Source organism: Trachypithecus francoisi, unplaced genomic scaffold (assembly GCF_009764315.1).
Source record: "Trachypithecus francoisi isolate TF-2019V2 unplaced genomic scaffold, Tfra_2.0 Lachesis_group0, whole genome shotgun sequence".
Taxonomy (NCBI): Eukaryota; Metazoa; Chordata; class Mammalia; order Primates; family Cercopithecidae; genus Trachypithecus; species Trachypithecus francoisi.
Window position 1 is genome coordinate 196229099 of NW_022681453.1, and position 18776 is coordinate 196247874.

Consider the following 18776-nt stretch of genomic DNA (forward strand, 5'->3'; position numbering starts at 1 on the left):
CTCCTGAATTGTACTTGAAGGATTTTGTTTTACCTTGAAATTTTTGGTTATCATTTTAAAGGTTTTCTTTTAAAATTTCTAGAGAAAGTCTTTATTTTAGTGATCTTTAAATTTTTTTTAATTTGAAGTGAGAAGTTACCAAATAATTTTATGTTTGGCAGCAAAGTTTTCATTGTAATAATACCTCATAAAACACCTTTTCAAAGAAAAGCTTTCATTTGTTTTTGTTACACAATTTTTACATTTCACAATTAAGTGACATTGACCTTGTCCCAGTCCAACATATGTCACTAATTAAGCAAGACTAGAACCCAGGTTTATAGACTACAAGATAGTTCTCTTAGCTAAATTAAATCTGAGTTTGATTTCATTTTTTATTTCTCTGGTTAAATTTCCTTATAAGTTTTCTCGTAGCTGAGCTTTGGAAATATGTACCAAAATTTTATCAGCCTACGTACATTTTTCAGCATCCCACTCTCCTAGGATATGTGGAAAACATGACTGGAGAAGAAAGCCTTCTTTTTGTTTGAGACAGAGTTTCACTCTTGTTGCCCAGGCTGGAGTGCAATGGTGCTATCTCGGCTCACCTCAACCTCCGCCTCCCGGGTTCAAGTGATTCTCCTGCCTCAGCCTCTCGAGTAGCTGGGATTACAGGCATGCACCACCATGCCCTGCTAATTTTGGATTTTTAGTAGAGCCGGGATTTCACCATGTTGGTCAGGCTGGTCTCGAGCTCCCAACCTCAGTGATCCACCCATCTTGGCCTCCCAAAGTGCTGGGATTACAGGCGTAAGCCACTGTGCCTGGCCAAGAAAGCCATTTTTTTGAGTCCTTCAGAATATGTGATTGCTTTTCCTGAGGATCAAATGGATGCAAACTGATAAAACATGATATGTGGACTATCCTTGATAACTTTTCCAGTAAGACACTATTTTCTTAAGGGTCTTACCTCTGTCATATTTTTGAAGGAGAAGAATGTGCAACAGAAAAATCAAGGAGGCTTTTTCTTCAGAGGGCTGGGACTAAAACTGGGTCTGGAATTGGGTATAGGCTTGCTGAAGATGGGGACATGTCTCCAAATTGAAAACCTGATGACAACTGGCATACAGAATGGCAGGATCTCCAGGCATCTCTCTACGTGGCTGATATACTCCTCTGGTTATTGGAGTTTTTGTCTTTGGAGAAAATCTAGGGGAAAAGAGAAAAGATTTTAAGGTATCGATACTTACAGAACCCAAATGAAACAGCCAGGTCCCTACGTTGTACCTTACAGGGAAGTGTACACACAGAGCTTCCGACCAGAATTTCAGTGTTACGTTTTCTTTTGTTTTTTGTTTTTTGAGACGGAGTTTCGTTCTTGTTGCCCAGGCTGGAGTGTAATGGTGGGATCTTGGCTCACCGCAATGTCTGCCTCCCGTGTTCAAGTGACTCTCCTGCCTCAGCCTCCCAAGTAGCTGGGATTACAGGCATGTGCCACCACGCCTGGCTAATTTTGTATTTTTAGTAGAGACAGGGTTTCTCCATATTGATCAGGCTGGTCTCGAACTCCCGACTTCAGGTGCCGCCCGCCTCAGCCTCCCAAAGTGCTGGGATTACAGGTGTGAGTCACTGCACCTGGTCTATGTTTTTAAATATGAAAAGAAAACTAAACACTACTAGCTATTTGAAGAACATTTTTCCCTGTCTTTTTTAAATTTTAGTAGAGACAGGGGTTCTTACTCTGTTGCTCAGGCTGGTCTCAAACTCCTGAGCTCAAATGATCCTCTCACCTCCGCCTCCCAAAGTGCTAGGATTACAGGCGTGAGTGCCTGGCCTTGGAGAACATTTCTGACATCAAAGACGGAGAGGAACATAACAAAAGGAGCCCAGAGAAAACAGACAAAAGGAAACTTCCAAAAACCTGGAATCGATATCCTAAAAGGCAGAAAGGAAGTCCTGCCAACATGGAATATAGTGAGGCTGTCTAAGAAAAGGGCATAGGAATGCCAGACACAGCCTGACCTCACCTGAGGTCAGGAGTTTGAGACCAGCCTGGCTAACATGGTGAAACCCTGTCTCTACTAAAAATACAAAATTAGTCTGGTGTAGTATAGAGGCTGAAACAGGAGAATCGCTTGAACCTGGGAGGTGGAGGTTGCAGTGAGCCAAGATCAAGCCATTGCACTCCAGCCTGAGCAACAAGAGCAAAACTCCATCTCAAAGAAAAAAAAAAAAAGGCACAGGAATTCAGAGAATAAGACAGAGCTCTTGGAAATGGAAAGCACCATATCTATCAGAAATAAAGAAAATTCAGCAGAGGCGTTCAGAAATAAAGTTGAGGAAATCTCCCAGGAAGCAGGAAAAAGGAAACAGAAAAATACATCAGTCTAGGAGGTTCAACATCGATTAGGTTCCGGATTGAGAAAACAGAATACGAAGAAGGGAGAGGAAATAATTCGTTTAGTTTTTCTTTTTCTTTCTTTTTTTTTTTTTTGGAGACAGAGTCTTGCTCTGTCACCCAGGCTGGAGTGCAGTGGCATGATTTTGGCTCACTGCAACTTCCGCCTCCCGGGTTCAAGCGATTCTCCTGCCTCAGCCTCCCAAGCAGCTGGAACCACAGGCACCCGCCGCCACGCCCAGCTAATTTTTTGTATTTTAGTAGAGACAGGGTTTCACTGTGTGAACTGAGCTCAGGCAATCCGCCCACCTCGGCCTCGCAAAATGCTAGGCTTACAGGCGTGAGCCACAGCGCCCGGCCTTGTTTCAGTTTCTTAAAACTGAGGAACACAAGACTCTAGATGGAAAGGGCATGTTCTGCATAATGAAAAGAAAAAAGAAAAAAGGTCTACTCTAGGGCACGTTGTACAAGTTCAGAACACCGATGTCATAGCCGCGTGCTGACAAGCCTGCCGCGGAGTTAGTGAGGCAGTGAGCCATGGATCAGGAAACCGTGTGCCTGCTGTCCTAGAGTCACCGCCCTGCAGAGTGCCAGCTGGACTGCAGACAGGTGACGTGGCTCTCCCTCAGCCCAGGCATACAGAGGGCAGCAAGCCTATTTCAGGGGCATAACCACTACATTTTGGATGGGCCTTTGTGATACATATGGGAGGCACCTTGCAGATGAAATCGACTCACTTGCACCTTTGAGTTGTACATCTTTTGTGGCTTGTGACTTGTGTATCTTTTGCGCTACTCATTGTATTTTTTGGTAGAGATGGAGTTTTACCATATTGGCCAGGCTAGTCTTGAACTCCTCACCTCAGGTGATCCGCCCGCCTCGGCCTCCCAAAATGCTGGGATTACAGGTGTGAGCCACTGCGCCCGACCCCTGAGACCCCATTTTTACAAAAGATTTGAAGGAAAAAGTAGCCTGGCATGGTTCCACATTCCTGTGGTCCCAGCTACTTAGGAGGCTCAGGTCGGAGAATCACGTGAGCCCAGGAGTTCTAGGTTGCAGTGAGCTGTGACTGCACCACTGCACTCCAGCCTGGGCGACAGGGCAAGACCCCGTGTCCAAAAAAAAACCACACACACACACAAAAGTTGAAAGTGATTGCTTTAAGGGGCACGTATTGGGAGTTAACGAGGAATTAGACCTCTCCTGTTTGGGTGCTAATTTTTACTTTCAGCCTGTGTCCTACTTGAAGTGAGTTTCTTGTAGATAACATAGAGTTGCATCTTTTTTCTTTTTTCTAAGACGGAGTCTTGCTCTGTCGTCCAGGCTGGAGTGAGTGGCGCGATCTAAGCTTACTGCCAGCTCCACCTCCCGGGTTCCCGCCATTCTCCTGCCTCAGCCTTCCGAGTAGCTGGGACTACAGGTGCCACCTCGCCCGGCTAATTTTTTGTATTTTTAATAGAGACGGGGTTTCACCGTGTTAGCCAGGATGGTCTCATCTCCTGACCTTGTGATCCGTCTGCCTCGGCCTCCCAAAGTGCTGGGATTACAGGCATGAGCCACCGCACCTGGCTGCATCATGTTTTTAAATCCACTTTGCTAATCTCTGCATTTTGGTCATTTGATCTGTCTTTTAGATAATTTATATTTCATATCATTATTAATATGTTAGGGCCTAAGTCTGCCATTTTGTTTGTTGTTTCCCTTGTTTTCCTTTCTGTGTTCTTTTTCTTGCCTTCCCGTGGATTTCTGGAACATTTTTTAGAATTCCATTTTTGTTTCTCTGTAGTGTTTTTGAGCGTATCTCTTTGTGTAGCTCTCTTAGTTGTTGCCCTAGGTACTGCATGAGAGATGTCTGACTTGTGAGTCTGTTGGTAGGTATCGTTATTTTATGAGTTTGAGTGAAGGATAGAAACCTTACCACCTTCACGTCCCTTTACTTTCCCTGTTGTTGTTGTCTTAAATATTTTCTCTATAAATATTTAAATATTAGCATCACATAAAATAATCTTATAATTTTTGCTTCCAATATAATTTGGAAAACTCTAGAGAAGGAAAGTCTTTTGTATTTACCCATATTTTTGCTTAGTGTTATGTACTGAATTTCATCCCTCACCCACAAATTCATACATTGAAGTCCTAAGTCTCAGTACCTGCGATGGTGTTTGGAGATAGTACTTTTAAAGAGGTAGTTAAGTCAAGATGGCATCATTTAGTTGGAAGTGATGTCCCCGTAAAAGGAGATTAGGATAAAGACTGACAGAGAGGAAAGATGACATGAAGACTCAGAAGACAGCATCTGCAAGCCAGTGAGAGACCTCAGAAGAAGCCAGTCCTGCTCACACCTTCATCTCAGACTTCCAACCTCCAGAATTGTGAGAAAATACGTTTGTATTGTTTCAGCTGCCCACTGTGTGGTATTTTCAGCTCTAGCAAACTAATACGCTGTGTCCTTTCTTGGTGTTTTAAGATTCCTTTCTTTCACCACTTCCTTTCTATTTAGAGAACTTCCATGACTCATTCTTTTAGATTACATCTGCTGCTACAGACTCTCTTAGTTTTCATTCATCTGAGAATGTGTTGATCTCCTCTTGATTCCTGAAGGACATTTTGCTGGATATATATACAATTCTGGGTGAACAGTCTTTTCTTTTAGTGTTTGAAAGATGTTGGGCCAGGCATAGTGTAATTGCAACACTTTCGGAGGCCGAGATGAGCAGATCACTTGAGCCCAGGGGTTCAAGACCAGCCTAGGCAACATGGCAAAACCCCATCTCTACAAAAAATTAGCTGGGCATGGCGGCACATGCTTGTAGTCTCAGCTATCTGGAAGGCTGAGGTGGGAGGATCACCCGAGCCCAGGAGATCAGAGCTGCAGTGAGCCATGATCGTGCCATTGCACTCCAACCTGGGTGACAGAGTGAGACTGTCTCAAAAAAAAAAAAAAAAGGATGATGTTGTGCCACTTCTTTCTGGCTTCCGTGGTTTCTGGCTTCCGTGGTTTCTGATATGAAATCTACTATCATTTCAATTGTTTCTCTCTTACTGCTTTCAAGATTTTTTTTTTCTTGGCCAGGCATGGTGGCTCATGCCTGTTATCCCAGCACTTTGGGAGGCTAAGGCAGGAGAATCACTTGAGGCCAGGAGTTCAGGACCAGCCTGGACAACATAGTGAGACCTCTTCTCTATAAAAAATACAAAAATTAGCCAGGAGTGGTGGCGTGTGCCTGTAGTCCCAGCTACTCAGGAGGCTGAGGTGGGAGGATCTCTCGAGCCCAAGAGGTAGAGGTTGCAGTGAGCCATGATGGTGCCAGTGTACTCCAGCTGGGGTAACAGAGGGAGACCCTGTCTGGAAAAAAAAAAAAAAAAAAGACTTTTTTTTCTCTGTCTTCAGTTTTCAGAAGTTTGACTAGAATGTGCCTTGTGGATGTCTTTGGGTTTATCCTCTTTGGGGTTTGCTTAGCTTCTTGAATCTATAGGTTCATGACTCTTGCCAGACTTAGGAAGCGATCTCTTCAGTTCGTTTTTCAGCCCTGAGAAATGCTGAAGTGTTCAGCCCTGACCTCCTTCTCTTTTTCCAGGATTCTGATGACATGAGTGTTAGATTATTGTTGCAGTCCCATAGTCCTTGCTCTGTTCAGGTTTTTTTTTTTTTTTTTCCAGTCTGTTTTCTCTCTGTTGTTGAGACTGGGTAATTTCTGTTCTGTCTTGCGGCTCCCACATTCCTTCCTCTCTGCCCTCCACTCTGCTGTGGAGCCATCCATTGAGCTTTTTCTGTTTGTTTCCCCTTCATATCTTCTTTCTTGAGATCTTCTGTTTTTTTTGTTGTTGTTGAGGCTTTCTGGTTTTCATTTGTTACAAGAGTTTGTAATTGCTCTCTGAAGCATTCTTAGGATGGTCTAACATCTCTGTCATCTTAGTGTTGGCATTTATTGTTTTTTATCCAGTTTGAGATCTTCCTGGTCCTTAGTATTATAAATGTTTTCAGTTGTGCATTTTGGGGATTATAAGAGTCATTACAGTCTGGCAAGGATGGAGATTTAGGCTCCCCATGTAACCTTTGAGTAGGGGTGAGGCTTCTCAGAGGTTGCATGGGAAGCCTGTTTTTTTCCAGTTTTTTCGGACATATTTGGGTGGAATAGAGCAGTTATTGTCTAAAAGTTTTCTGTCTTGCTAAGCTACCCTTTCCTGGTGCTTTATTATTATTTTGTTATTTTTGTTTTTTGAGATGGAGTTTCACTCCCAGGTTGGAGTTCAGCAGCATGATCTCGGCTCACTGCAACCTCCGCCTCCTGGGTTCAAGGGATTCTCCTGCCTCAGCCTCCTGAGGAGCTGAGATTACAGGTGGCCACCGCCATGCCCAGCTAATTTTTGTATTTATTGTAGAAACAGGGCTTTCACCATGTTGGTCAGGCTGATCTCCAACTCCTGACCTCAGGTGATTCACCAGCCTCTGCCTCTCAAAATGCTGGGATTACAGGCATAAACTACCATGCCTGGCTATTTTAATTTTAAACTTGGAGAGGTCAGCTCCAAGTCTGGGATACATGAGGCAAAAAGAAAACCCAGGGAAATCATTGCTGTTGTTCCTTGAGTCCTGAGGTCCCTAGCCATCTTCTCTCAACCTTGTATCTGTTTTATTTATATTACCTAGGGTTTTTAGTTATAAATTAAAATTTTACATAATTTTAGAGATTTTAAAGGTACATGTCACTAACAAGAGGCAGATTACATTTCTACTTTGAGTATACACATTTAATTTTTTAAATTATTGTGGTAAAATATACAGAAAAAATAGGAAAAGTCACTAATTGGCATTTAAAGTTACTATTTTGATAAAATAAAAGTTAACGGTTTTTAAAAGTAAACTAAAGTCAGGTAAAAAAAAAAACCAGACTTTTGAATGACAAGCATTAGAAAAACTATGTTTTGTGATCTCCCTGGGTTACATAATTAATATTAATAGTTAAAATGATTTTTATTGCATTATCTCAATAAAATTGTCATGGGAGTGGTAAGGTGGTTGAAAACGAAAAGGAAATACCTAAGCAGAGAGTGTTTTTCAGTGTGACAAATGTGAATAGAAAGGCTGAATAGTGTGACGCACTCTGGTGACTCATCACAGGGTCTTCAGTTACTGGGCTGCTGCTTGCATTCTTTTGTCTGTGGGACGCACCGCGCACAGTATCACTGGGATTTGTTAAATAGCCATCAAATCGTATTTTAAATTATTACTTTTATATAAATCTTTAGGAACTTGACTTTTTGAAAATTACTTTTTAGTTTATTTCATATTGATTGTGTTATTTTAGAAATTTTCGTAGTTTGCATTTACCATTTCTTTATATGTTAAAGGATATTATTCTTATACTATTCTTTACAATTTTACATTGCTGAGTGTTGAAACTCTCTTATACAGATTATTTGTCATCATCTCTGGCCATTTTCACATTCATAGTAGTGTCTGTTCTCACAGAAAATGATTGTCCTGTACATGTGGGTTTTGCGTAATGGGCTCATAGTAGTGTCTGTTCTCACAGAAAATGAGCGTACTGTATATGTGGGTTTTGCATAAGGGGCTGATTGGGTAAGGATGACGTCACTTTGTGGGATTGCCTGAAGGAGTTACTGGAAGAACATAAGACTTTTGACTGCTAGCATTTCTTAATAAATGTCGTACTGTTGAAAACATTAATTTGTGTTTGGACTGCAGTGAACTGTAGTTTTCCTGGCTTAGTTACTGAGATTTAAAGAAATAAGTCCTAATGTCATAATTACATAGCCAAATAGAATGAAATATTAAGCATTTTTCTCCCTGGCAGAGAGAAATGGGGTTAAGAAGGAAAGAAGTTACTAACTGCCAGTCTCCGTTACACAGTTGTGAGACTAATTTTTGAGATTTGAAGTTCAGGAATACTTTGGAATTTTGTTTCTGTAATTTCTGTATTTTTCATTTTATTGCTGAGACATAAGATATGGTTATTAGAAAAGTCCATAATTTTAGAGATTTTTAAGGTACATGTCACTAAGAAGAGGCAGATTACATTTCTTTTCTACTTTGAAAACTACATATTTGATTTTTTAAATTGTGGTAAAATATGCCATTTTACCCATTTTTAAGCATCTGTTCAGTGGTATTAAGAGCCTTCATACTGTTGTGTGGCTATCACCAACTAAATCCACTTCTAGAACTTTTTTCATTATCCCAGACTGCAACTCTGTATGCATTAAACACTCACTCTTCATTACTTCCTGGTAATCATTCTGCTTTATGTCTTTATGAATTTGGCTGTTCTAGGGACTTCATATAAATGGAATCATATTTGTCCTTTGATGTCTGGCATATTTCACTTACCATAATGTTTGCAAACTTCATGTTGTAGCATGTCAAAGAATTTTATTCCTTTTTGAATGTAGAATAATATTCCATTGTGTGCGTATAACACATTTATGGAAATATCTGTTCACCCATTGGTAGACATTTGTTTTGTTTCCACCTTTTGACAGTTGTGAATAATGCTGATGTACATATTGGCCTACAAATACCTGTTCAAGTCCCTGCTTTCAGTTCTTTTTTTTTTTTTTTTTTGAGGTGGAGTCTCGCTCTGTCGCCCAAGCTGGAGTGTAGGCACCATCTTGGCTCACTGCAACCAAGCTGGATCATATGGTAGCTCTGTTTTTAGTTTTTTGAGAAGCCTTCAAACAGCCTCCTGGGTTCAAGTGATTCTCCTGTCTCAGACTCCCAAGTAGCTGAGATTACAGGCACATGCCACCATGCCTGGCTAATTTTTGTGTCTTTTGTAGAGACAGGGTTTTGCCATGTTGGCCAGGCTAGTCTCACACTCCTGACCTCAAGTGATCCACACACCTCGGCCTGTCAAAGTGCTGGGATTACAGGCGCAAGCCACTGCACCCAACCAGTTCTTTTCATTATATACCCAGAAGTAGAATTGTTGGATTGTATGGATCATAAATATAATTCTATGTTTAATTTTTTGAGGAACTGCCATATTCTTTTCCACAGTGGCTGTACCATTTTACTTTCCAGCTCGCAAAGCACAAAGGTTCTGATTTCTCCACATTCTTACCAACACTTGTTGTTTTTTTCCTTTTTTAATAATAGTTGTCTGAATGGGTATGAAGTGGTATCTTACTGTAGTTTTTAAAATTTCTGTGAGTGCATCATGGCTGCATGTATTTATGGGGTCTGTGAGATGCTCTGATAGAGCCATACAATGTGGAATAATCACATCAGGGTAAACGGGGTATCCATCACCCCAAGCACTGATGCCGTGTTACAATCCAATCATACTCTTTGAGTTATTTCAAAATGTACAATAAATGATCGTTGACTGTAGTCATTCCCGACAGTGACTTTATGATTTAAAAAAAAGAGAAAACATGGTAAGCAAATGAATCTCACAGTAATTAATTAAATCAAAGTGGGTATTGATAAATAGATTGATAGAGATATTCCTTTGTCCTCTGCATTTTCTGAAAGTTTGCAGCTGATCCAGATGCTTAATCAGACTCAGGTTCTGTTCCTTTGGCAAGACCACAGGTAATGTTCTGTTCTTCTAATGGGAGGCGTATAATTTCTTTTTTTTTTTTTCTTTTTTGAGACAGAATCTCGCTCTGTTACCCAGGCTGGTGTGCGGTGGCTCTGTCTCTGCTCACTGCAACCTCTGCCTCCCAGGTTCAAGCAATTCTCCTGCCTCAGCTTCCCAAGTAGCTGGGATTACAGGTGTGTGCCACCACCACGCCCAGCTAATTTTTGTGTTTTTAGTAGAGATGGGGTTTCACCATGTTGGGCAGGCTGGTCTCAAATTCCTGACCTCAAGTGATCCACCTGCCTTGGCCTCCCAAAGTGCTGGGATTACAGGCATAAGCCACTGTGCCTGGCCTGAGGCGTGTAATTTCAGATTGTGTTTTGTAAAGATCACAGCTGTTGATGTTTAATTCTAGATCCATTAATTCATAGGGGTTTCACAATTGTGATAGTCTATCATTCTTTTTTATTCGTAGCTAGAATACTTTTATAGTGAGATGCTCCCATTCATCTATTGTTTACTCAATGATACCTTTATATAGGGAAGGCAGGATAAATGTTTGATTTTTTTTTTCCTCTTAATTTCCTCAAATGTTTGATTTTTCCTTCAGTTGTATTAGTTTGTTTTCATGCTGCTGATAAACACATACCTGAAACTGGGAACAAAAGGAGGTTTAATTGGACTTACAGTTCCACATGGCTGGGAGGCCTCAGAATCATGGCAGGAGGCGAAAGGTACTTACTTACACAGCAGCGGCAAGAGAAAATGAGGAGGGAGCAAAAGTGGAAATCCCTGATAAACCCATAAGATCTCGTGAGACTTACTCACTATCATGAGAATAACACGGGAGAAACCGGCCTCTGTGATTCAGTTACCTCTCCACTGGGTCCCTCCCACAGCATGTGGGAATTCTGGGGAATACAATTCAAGTGGAGACTTGGATGGGGACACAGCCAAACCCTATCACCAGTTTACAAGATACTGTATTAGTTCTCTGTCATCTTTTTCGGGTGTGTGTCATAAGCTCATGTAGTTCAATATATGTAATGAATTTCAGTCTCTTGCAGTCATCTTTATCAAAGCTCAGATTGCCTCATCTTTGGCCGTTGGGAGCAAAGATGCTTCCTGAGTCCTTGTGACCTGACCTTGATCATCTTTGGTAAATAAAAGGACAGTATTTTTTGTTTTGCTTTTCAAAAACCTCAGCATATTTTCTGTGCCTTTAGAAAGGTGGATTTTAGAGATCTATTTGTTTTAGGATATTTGGAACTGATTGATACAATCTTTGATATAATTTGTAAGCAGATATATGCCTTAGAGGTTGTGTTACTTTTAAAGAATAATATTTTCATTTTTTAGTTTATGTGGAAAATCAAAACATTTCAATAAAATAAGTTCCAACGACTGATTTTAAACCTAATTTAATTTTTCTTTTAGACCTGTCACGAAATCGTCTTTCAGAAATTCCTGTAGAAGCATGTCACTTTGTTTCTCTGGAAAATCTCAACTTGTACCAAAATTGTATTCGGTATATTCCAGAGGCAATTTTAAACCTGCAAGCGCTAACGTTTTTAAATATTAGGTAAGAATGTTGTTTTCTTTTTTAAATTTTTGGTTTTATGTGACCTTTTCAATTTTCCCCTCTCTTTCCCTAAAATATTTACCTATATATATGCTATCTACCCATGTCAGCAGTTTCTGTATGTGCTCTTGGGTATATTGACAGTATTCCTATGTCCCTCCAGTTTCTCCGTTTGTCTTTGGCTTTGCAGTGCAGATGCTCCCTGACTTACAGTGGGGTTACATCACAGTAAACCCGTCTAAGTTGAAAATGCATTTCCCACATAATCCGTCAAATATTATAGCCTAGCCTAGCCTCCTTTAAATGTGCTCAAAACACTTACAGTAGGCTACAGTTGAGCAAAATCGTCTACCACGAGGCCTGTTTTATAATAAAGTATTGAATAGCTCATACAATGTACTAGATAGTGTAATAAAGTTTCTACTGAATGTGTATTGTTTTCCCACCATCATGAAGCCACAAATTGTAAGTCAGCTGTTGTTAGTTGGGAATGCCTGTAATTAACAAACCTTACTAGCCATTTGCCTAATGAGCTTGCAGCAGTCTTGCAGCAGTGCTTCTCCAATTACATTTTCTAATTAGCTTCATTAAATAAGAATAATAGATCTGAAATTACTTTGTTTCTTGTGACCATGTATTTTTGCATGTTTAGTTTCGAATGTATAAATGCGTTTATTCAACTAGTCTACTCCACTTTCACATCTTAAAATAACTTTTTTGTTGTTTTATTTCACTATAAAAGTTGCAAATGTTCATTGAAAATAATGTGCAAATGTGGAAAAATATAAAGGAAATTCATCAAAATGTATCTGAATTTTATAAGTGATCTTTTCCTTCTGTTTTTCCAGGTTTTTAGTCAAATTTTTAAATGAGTTTTCCCCTTATGAAACATTATTTAAAACTATTTTTGTATGTAATTATTGTACAGTTTATATACTGTTGAAAATACATTTTCCTCTGGGATCTTTCGTTTCTTCCAGTTTTTTTACCATGATAGAAATAATATTAGCAGAGAATTTTGTATGTAAATGTTTACTTTTCTCTTTCCATAAGATAGATGTCTGGGAGTGGAATTGTTACTGGCCTAAAAAGTGTTAAAGGCTTGGCCGGGCGCGGTGGCTCAAGCCTGTAATCCCAGCACTTTGGGAGGCTGAGACGGCGGATTACGAGGTCAGGAGATCGAGACCATCCTGATGAAACATGGTGAAACCCCGTCTCTACTAAAAATACAAAAAAAAAAAAAAAAACCTAGCCGGACGTGGTGGCAGGCGCCTATAGTCCCAGCTACTCGGGAGGCTGAGGCAGGAGAATGGTGTAAACCCAGGAGGCGGAGATTGCAGTGAGCTGAGATCCAGCCACTGCACTCCAGCCTGGGCGACAGAGCGAGACTCTGTCTCAAAAAAAAAAAAAGTGTTAAAGGCTTATGATCTCAGTAAAAGATCTTACAAATGGGGAGGGAATTGGTCCTAAGGAATAAGACGTTGAATTTACATACGTAAAAATCTAGTTTATTTTAATCTTGATAGATGTGGGGTTTTTTTGGTGTTTTTCTTTTTTCTTTTTTCTTTTTGTTTTGAGACAGGGATTTGCTCTTGTTGTCCAGGCTGGAGTGCAGTGGCACGATCTTGGCTCACCACAACCTCCATCTTCCGGGTTCAAGCCATTCTCCTGCCTCAGCCTCCCGAGTAGCTGGGATTACAGGTGCCCGCCACCACGTCCGGCTAATTTTGTATTTTTAGTAGAAACGGTTTCACCATGTTGGCCAAGCTGGTCTCAAACTCTCGACCTCAGGTGATCCACCTGCCTTGGCCTCCCAAAGTGCTGGGATTACAGGAGTGAGCCACTGCGCCCGGCCGATAGATGTGTTTTATTATTGTACTTTTAGTTCTGGTTTGCATGTTTTTGTATAAATAAAAATTATTTACCTGTAACTTGGTGTGATCTGTGAAATCACAACTTACTGCCATATTTTCACCATTTATGTGCATTTGATTATAATATTGTAATGATGAGGGAAACAGATTACAAGTTTTGTTTAGAAATATTCTTCAGGCTGGGCGCAGTGGCTCACGCCCGTAATCCCAGCACTTTGGGAGGCCGAGACGGGCGGATCATGAGGTCAGGAGATCGAGACCATCCTGGCTAATACGGTGAAACCCCGTCTCTACTAAAAATACAAAAAAAGTTAGCCAGGCGTGGTGGCGGGCGCCTGTAGTCCCAGCTACTCGGGAGGCTGAGGCAGGAGAATGGCGTAAACCCGGGAGGCAGAGGTTGCAGTGAGTCGAGATCGCACCACTGCACTCCAGCCTGGGTGACAGAGCGAGGCTCTGTCTCAAAAAAAAAAAAAGAAAGAAAGAAAGAAAGAAATCTTCGGAAGAAAGGAGAATGATATTATCTACCTTTTAAAAAAAATTTTCCTGCATAAATTTTACTTTAATAAAACAATACTATGTTTATGTAGTACTTCATTGTTTACCAAGGAGTTTTCTTGTGCAGTAGCCCTGTAAGATAGGTAGGGAGATACGAAGATCTTCAGTTTACAGATGAGAAATCTCTGTAAGATGTAGATTAAGTTCAACAGTGTACCTGTAACCATAAAGCGATCACCAATAAAACGAAGGCTAGAACTCCAGTACCCTGTTTGTTTCTTGCAAGACTCATATTTGTTATTTTACTGAGTATAGAGTGAGAAAGGGAAAACTTTTCTTCAGTGGTGGACTCTGATTCTTCTCTTTCTGCTTACCCATTTAGTCGGAACCAACTGTCAACATTGCCGGTACACTTGTGTAATTTGCCGTTGAAAGTCTTAATTGCTAGTAATAACAAATTGGTATCACTTCCAGAAGAAATTGGACACCTTAGACATTTGATGGAACTTGTAAGTTAATATTTTTGATCGTCCAGCGCGCGTGCGTTTGTGTATGAAACCTTGGAGAGAGAGATGTATACAAAGTCGTACCATAGTCTCTTATATGGCCAAGATTTATTATTGAGATATGTTTTTGACTTATTTGCCAGTATTGGTAATGAATCATGTACTGAATTTTCAGTACTCAAGTGGTTGGCACACAGAACTAAGAACTGAAAGTACAAGCCTAATCGGCCCACACAGATGGGAAAAAGTCATTAGAATTATGTTCTAACCAATATTAGATGATTTCTATGTCATTAAATTTTTGAGATGTGTTAATATAATTGAATTTTTCAAAATGAATGTATTTGTATCATCAATATTCTGATTTTTTATTAGCTCCTATAGGGGAATGGCACTACAAAGGTTAGGTTTATTTTTTGCCTTACATTATATCTTTAGAACCTATCTCCCACTTTATAAAGTAAAATATACTTCATTGCTATGTGTTTTTGTTTTGTTTTGTTTTGTGTTTTTGGAGATGGAGTCTCACTCTGTCGCCCAGGCTGGAGTGCAGTGGCGCGATCTTGGCTCACTGAGATCTTGGCTCCACCTCCTGGTTTCAAGGGATTCTCCTGCCTCAGCCTCCCGAGTAGCTGGGACTAGAGGCGCCCGCCACCATGCCTGGCTAATTTTTTGTATTTTTAGTAGAGACAGGGTTTTACCATGGTAGCCAGGATGGTCTCAATCTCCTGACCTTGTGATCCGCCCACCTCGGCCTCCCAAAGTGCTGGGATTACAGGCCTGAGCCACCGCGCCCGGCCCTATTGCCATTTGTTTTCTAAGACGCTTAATTGAACTCCTTCACCTAATCACTTCTTGAGTATTTACCTTCTGAGCATGGGAATAACAATTTTCTCATTTAATCACCATAATAATGAATTGATTACTAAAATTATTTTCATTTTATAACTAAGGAAGCTAGCACTCAAAATAGGTTAAATAATTTGCCTAAGGTTATATAACAGAAGTAGTATTTGAAACTAGACTATCTTCAGTCGTTCTGAAGTGGTCAAATACAATTACCTCCATTAGGATTAGGGGTCTGGTTTCATGTAGGTTTATTAACAAAGATGGAAGATGGTTATCATAAATTAATACGTATGTAATATAGTTGAATCACGTTTTTCAGTTAGATTATGAATGTAAGAGGTTACTTGTGAAAATCTACAAATATATTAAAACTAGAGTCTACATTCTAGACCACTATTTTTGGAGCCAGTTAGACCTAGGACATAAAGGTCAGAATGTATGTTTATCAGCATCTCTTCAGAACTTGGGTTAAAAACATGAACTAGAAGTAAACTATACTCTAATTCAAATTCTTATTTTCAAATCATTTAAACATTTTGTTTCTACCTATTCAGTCCTAAATACTTAAAAGATAGAGATGTGTTACAGAAGCTTTTCGTTTTCTACAAGAGAGGTTAATTGATATCCTCAGTCATATAAGGAAATTATGGCAGAATAAGAATTAGTGTCCTGGCTGGGCGCAGTGGCTCACGCTTGTAATCTTAGCACTTTGAGAGGCCGAGGCAGGCAAATCACCTGAGGTCAGGAGGTTGAGACCAGCCTGGTCAACATGGTGAAACCCCGTCTCTACTAAAAATACAAAAATTAGCCAGGCATGGTGACACCTGTTATCCCAGCAACTTGGGAGGCTGAGGCAGGAGAATCACTTGAACCCAGGAGGCAGAGTTGCAGTGAGCTGAGATCACACCACTGTACTCCAGCCTGGGCGACAGAGTGAGACTCCGTCTCAAAAAAAAGAAAAAATTCATAAATGAGTGTCCCTAAAGCTCTCCATTCCCATCTGATGGTCTTTCAGCAACATCCTTGTTGGCTCACTATTTTTTTCCTCTTCAGTAAGTGAACGCAAACTGCTGTTTTCTGCATACGTATTTTCTGAGTGATTATGTATTGCTGTTACCTTTTGGTTCAAACTCAATTTTTCTATCCTTTCAAATTTTTTTTTTCCTAGCTAGGATTCGAACCTATATCCTTTCAACTTCTTTTAGAACCCTTTTAATGCCTAGAACATTGGACTGAGAAGTCTAGCTTCTGGCCAGGCACAGTGGCTCTTGCCTGTAATCCCAGCACTTTGGGAGGCCGAGGCAGGTGGATCACCTGAGGTCAGGAGTTTCAGACCAGCATGGTCAACATGGTGAAACCCCATCTCTACTAAAAATACAAAAATTAGCCGGGCATGGTGGTTGGTGCCTGTAATCCCAGCTACTTGGGAGGCTGAGGCAGGAGAATTGCTGGAACTGGGAGGCGGAGCTTGCAGTGAGCCGAGATCACACCACTGCACCTCTAGCCTGGGCGGCAGAGCGAGACTCCATCTCAAAAAAAAAAAAAAAAGTCTAGCTTCTGATTCTACTTCAATTATTAATTGGTAGGAAAAGTAAAACTAGTCTTTTCTCTAAGCATATTTTAAGAATATTAAAAAATAACGTTTGAAGCTTATTGAAAAATTTGGCAAGTGGTCTTGTTTAATTCTTCTTTCTTTTTTAAAAAAAGAAAATAGAGACGAATCCTTACCATGTTGCCCAGGCTGGTCTGAAACTGCTGGTCTCATGCGAACCACCTGCCTCAGCTTCCCAAAGTGCTGGGAGTAGGCGTGAGCACCACACTCGGCAGCAGGCGGCCTTTTCTAAATAGTAAATGTGTTATTTCTTTCAGTCGTATTGGCACAGTTTTAAGTGTTAATGTGGCAGCTTCCCTCTGTTCACATAATGATGGGTTTGCAAATTACCTTGGCTGACCTCAGATTTACAGTATTCTGAATTTATTAATCTTGGAGCCTGTAGGTAGTTGCTTGTCAGAACCGTTGAATTAAGCTATTAAGTAAGATACCAGAAGGTCTCCCAAACATACCTAATTTTATAGACAGTTTAAAGTAGGCAAGTTTGTAATGTTAGGACAATCTTTATTTTGTATCTTTTCAAAATAGGATGTGAGCTGCAATGAAATTCAAACTATACCTTCCCAAATTGGTAACCTGGAGGCCTTGAGAGACCTTAATGTAAGAAGAAATCACCTAGTACATTTGCCTGAAGGTAAGAAACTATGAAATGATTATTATTATTATTTTAAAGCTCTCTCAGACCAATCAAGACAAAAATGTATAAGGGTTACATCCAGGCTGGGCGCTGTGACTCATGCCTGTAATCCCAACACTTTTAGAGGCAGAGGAGGGAGGATTGCTTGAACCCAGGAATTCCAGACCAGCCTGGGCAACATAGAGAGTCTGTCTCTACAAAAAATTAACAAATTTAGCCCCGTGAGCTGGCATACTCTTGTAATCCCAGCTACTCAGGAAGCTGAGGTGGGAGGAGTCCCTGAGCCCAGGAGGCCAAGGCTGCAGTGAGCTGTGGTGGCGTCACTGCTCTCTAGCCTGAGCACCAGAAAGAGACCCTGTTTAGAAAAAAGGGAGAGAGGGAGGCCGAGACGGGCGGATCACGAGGTCAGGAGATGGAGACCATCCTGATGAAACATGGTGAAACCCCGTCTCTACTAAAAAAATACAAAAATCTAGCCGGGCGAGGTGGCGGGCGCCTGTAGTCCCAGCTACTCGGGAGGCTGAGGCAGGAGAATGGCGTGAACCCAGGAGGCGGAGCTTGCAGTGAGCTGAGATCCGGCCACTGTACTCCAGCCTGGGCGACAGAGCGAGACTGCGTCTCAAAAAAAAGAAAAAAAAAAAAGAGAGAGAGAGTGTGTATGTATGTGTGTGTGTGTGTGTGTGAGAGACAGTGTGTTACGTCCAGTGTTTGAAATCTAATGGTTTATTTAATAGGGTTATCTGTTCCACTATGGATTTTAAAAGCCTCTTCAATGAAAAGGTTTGATAACTCTTGACCTTTGATTTTATTTTTAGATATTGTCAACCAGTGTAATCAATAACTCAGGGTAGAGTCACTGGAAATTTCAGTAAGCATGACTGTTTGGGGGAAATGTAACATGTTTGGATAAGGAGATAGTGTATATAGTATAATGAAAAACATTCCCGCAGTTAGCACTCACTTAAAAATGGACTCTGACCTGAACTTAACTTTACCAATCACTAGAGATGTTCAAACAGAGGCTAATGAACCATGTAGAGGTGATGTGTAGAGTGAATGATAAATGGGGTGAGAGACTGTGCTAAGAGACAGGTTATCTTACTTAGGCTGACTACAAGCCATATCATTCAAATATGTATTTGAATGATAAAAATGATTAAACAAATTAATTAAGTCTAATTTATCAATCTTTCACAAATTAATAAACAATGCTAGAAAGGAAGATGAAAATGAGAGCTGTTATTTTATGAGATCCAGAATATATATTTCTTCTATATGTTTCTGCTCATCACCCAGC

General features: G+C 40.5%; 1 protein-coding gene across 15 annotated transcripts in view; it reads left to right on the forward strand.

Moving 5' to 3' along the window:
* The window catches only part of LRCH3 (leucine rich repeats and calponin homology domain containing 3), a 117648-nt gene that overhangs the window by 18881 nt on the left and 79991 nt on the right, over positions 1–18776 (forward strand). For all 15 annotated transcript variants that reach the window (XM_033213246.1, XM_033213252.1, XM_033213245.1 and 12 more), the window contains exons 2-4: positions 11362–11506; positions 14258–14384; positions 17371–17476. In XM_033213246.1, coding sequence (XP_033069137.1) covers positions 11362–11506; positions 14258–14384; positions 17371–17476 — 378 coding nt within the window. The remainder of the gene's footprint in view (positions 1–11361; positions 11507–14257; positions 14385–17370; positions 17477–18776) is intronic.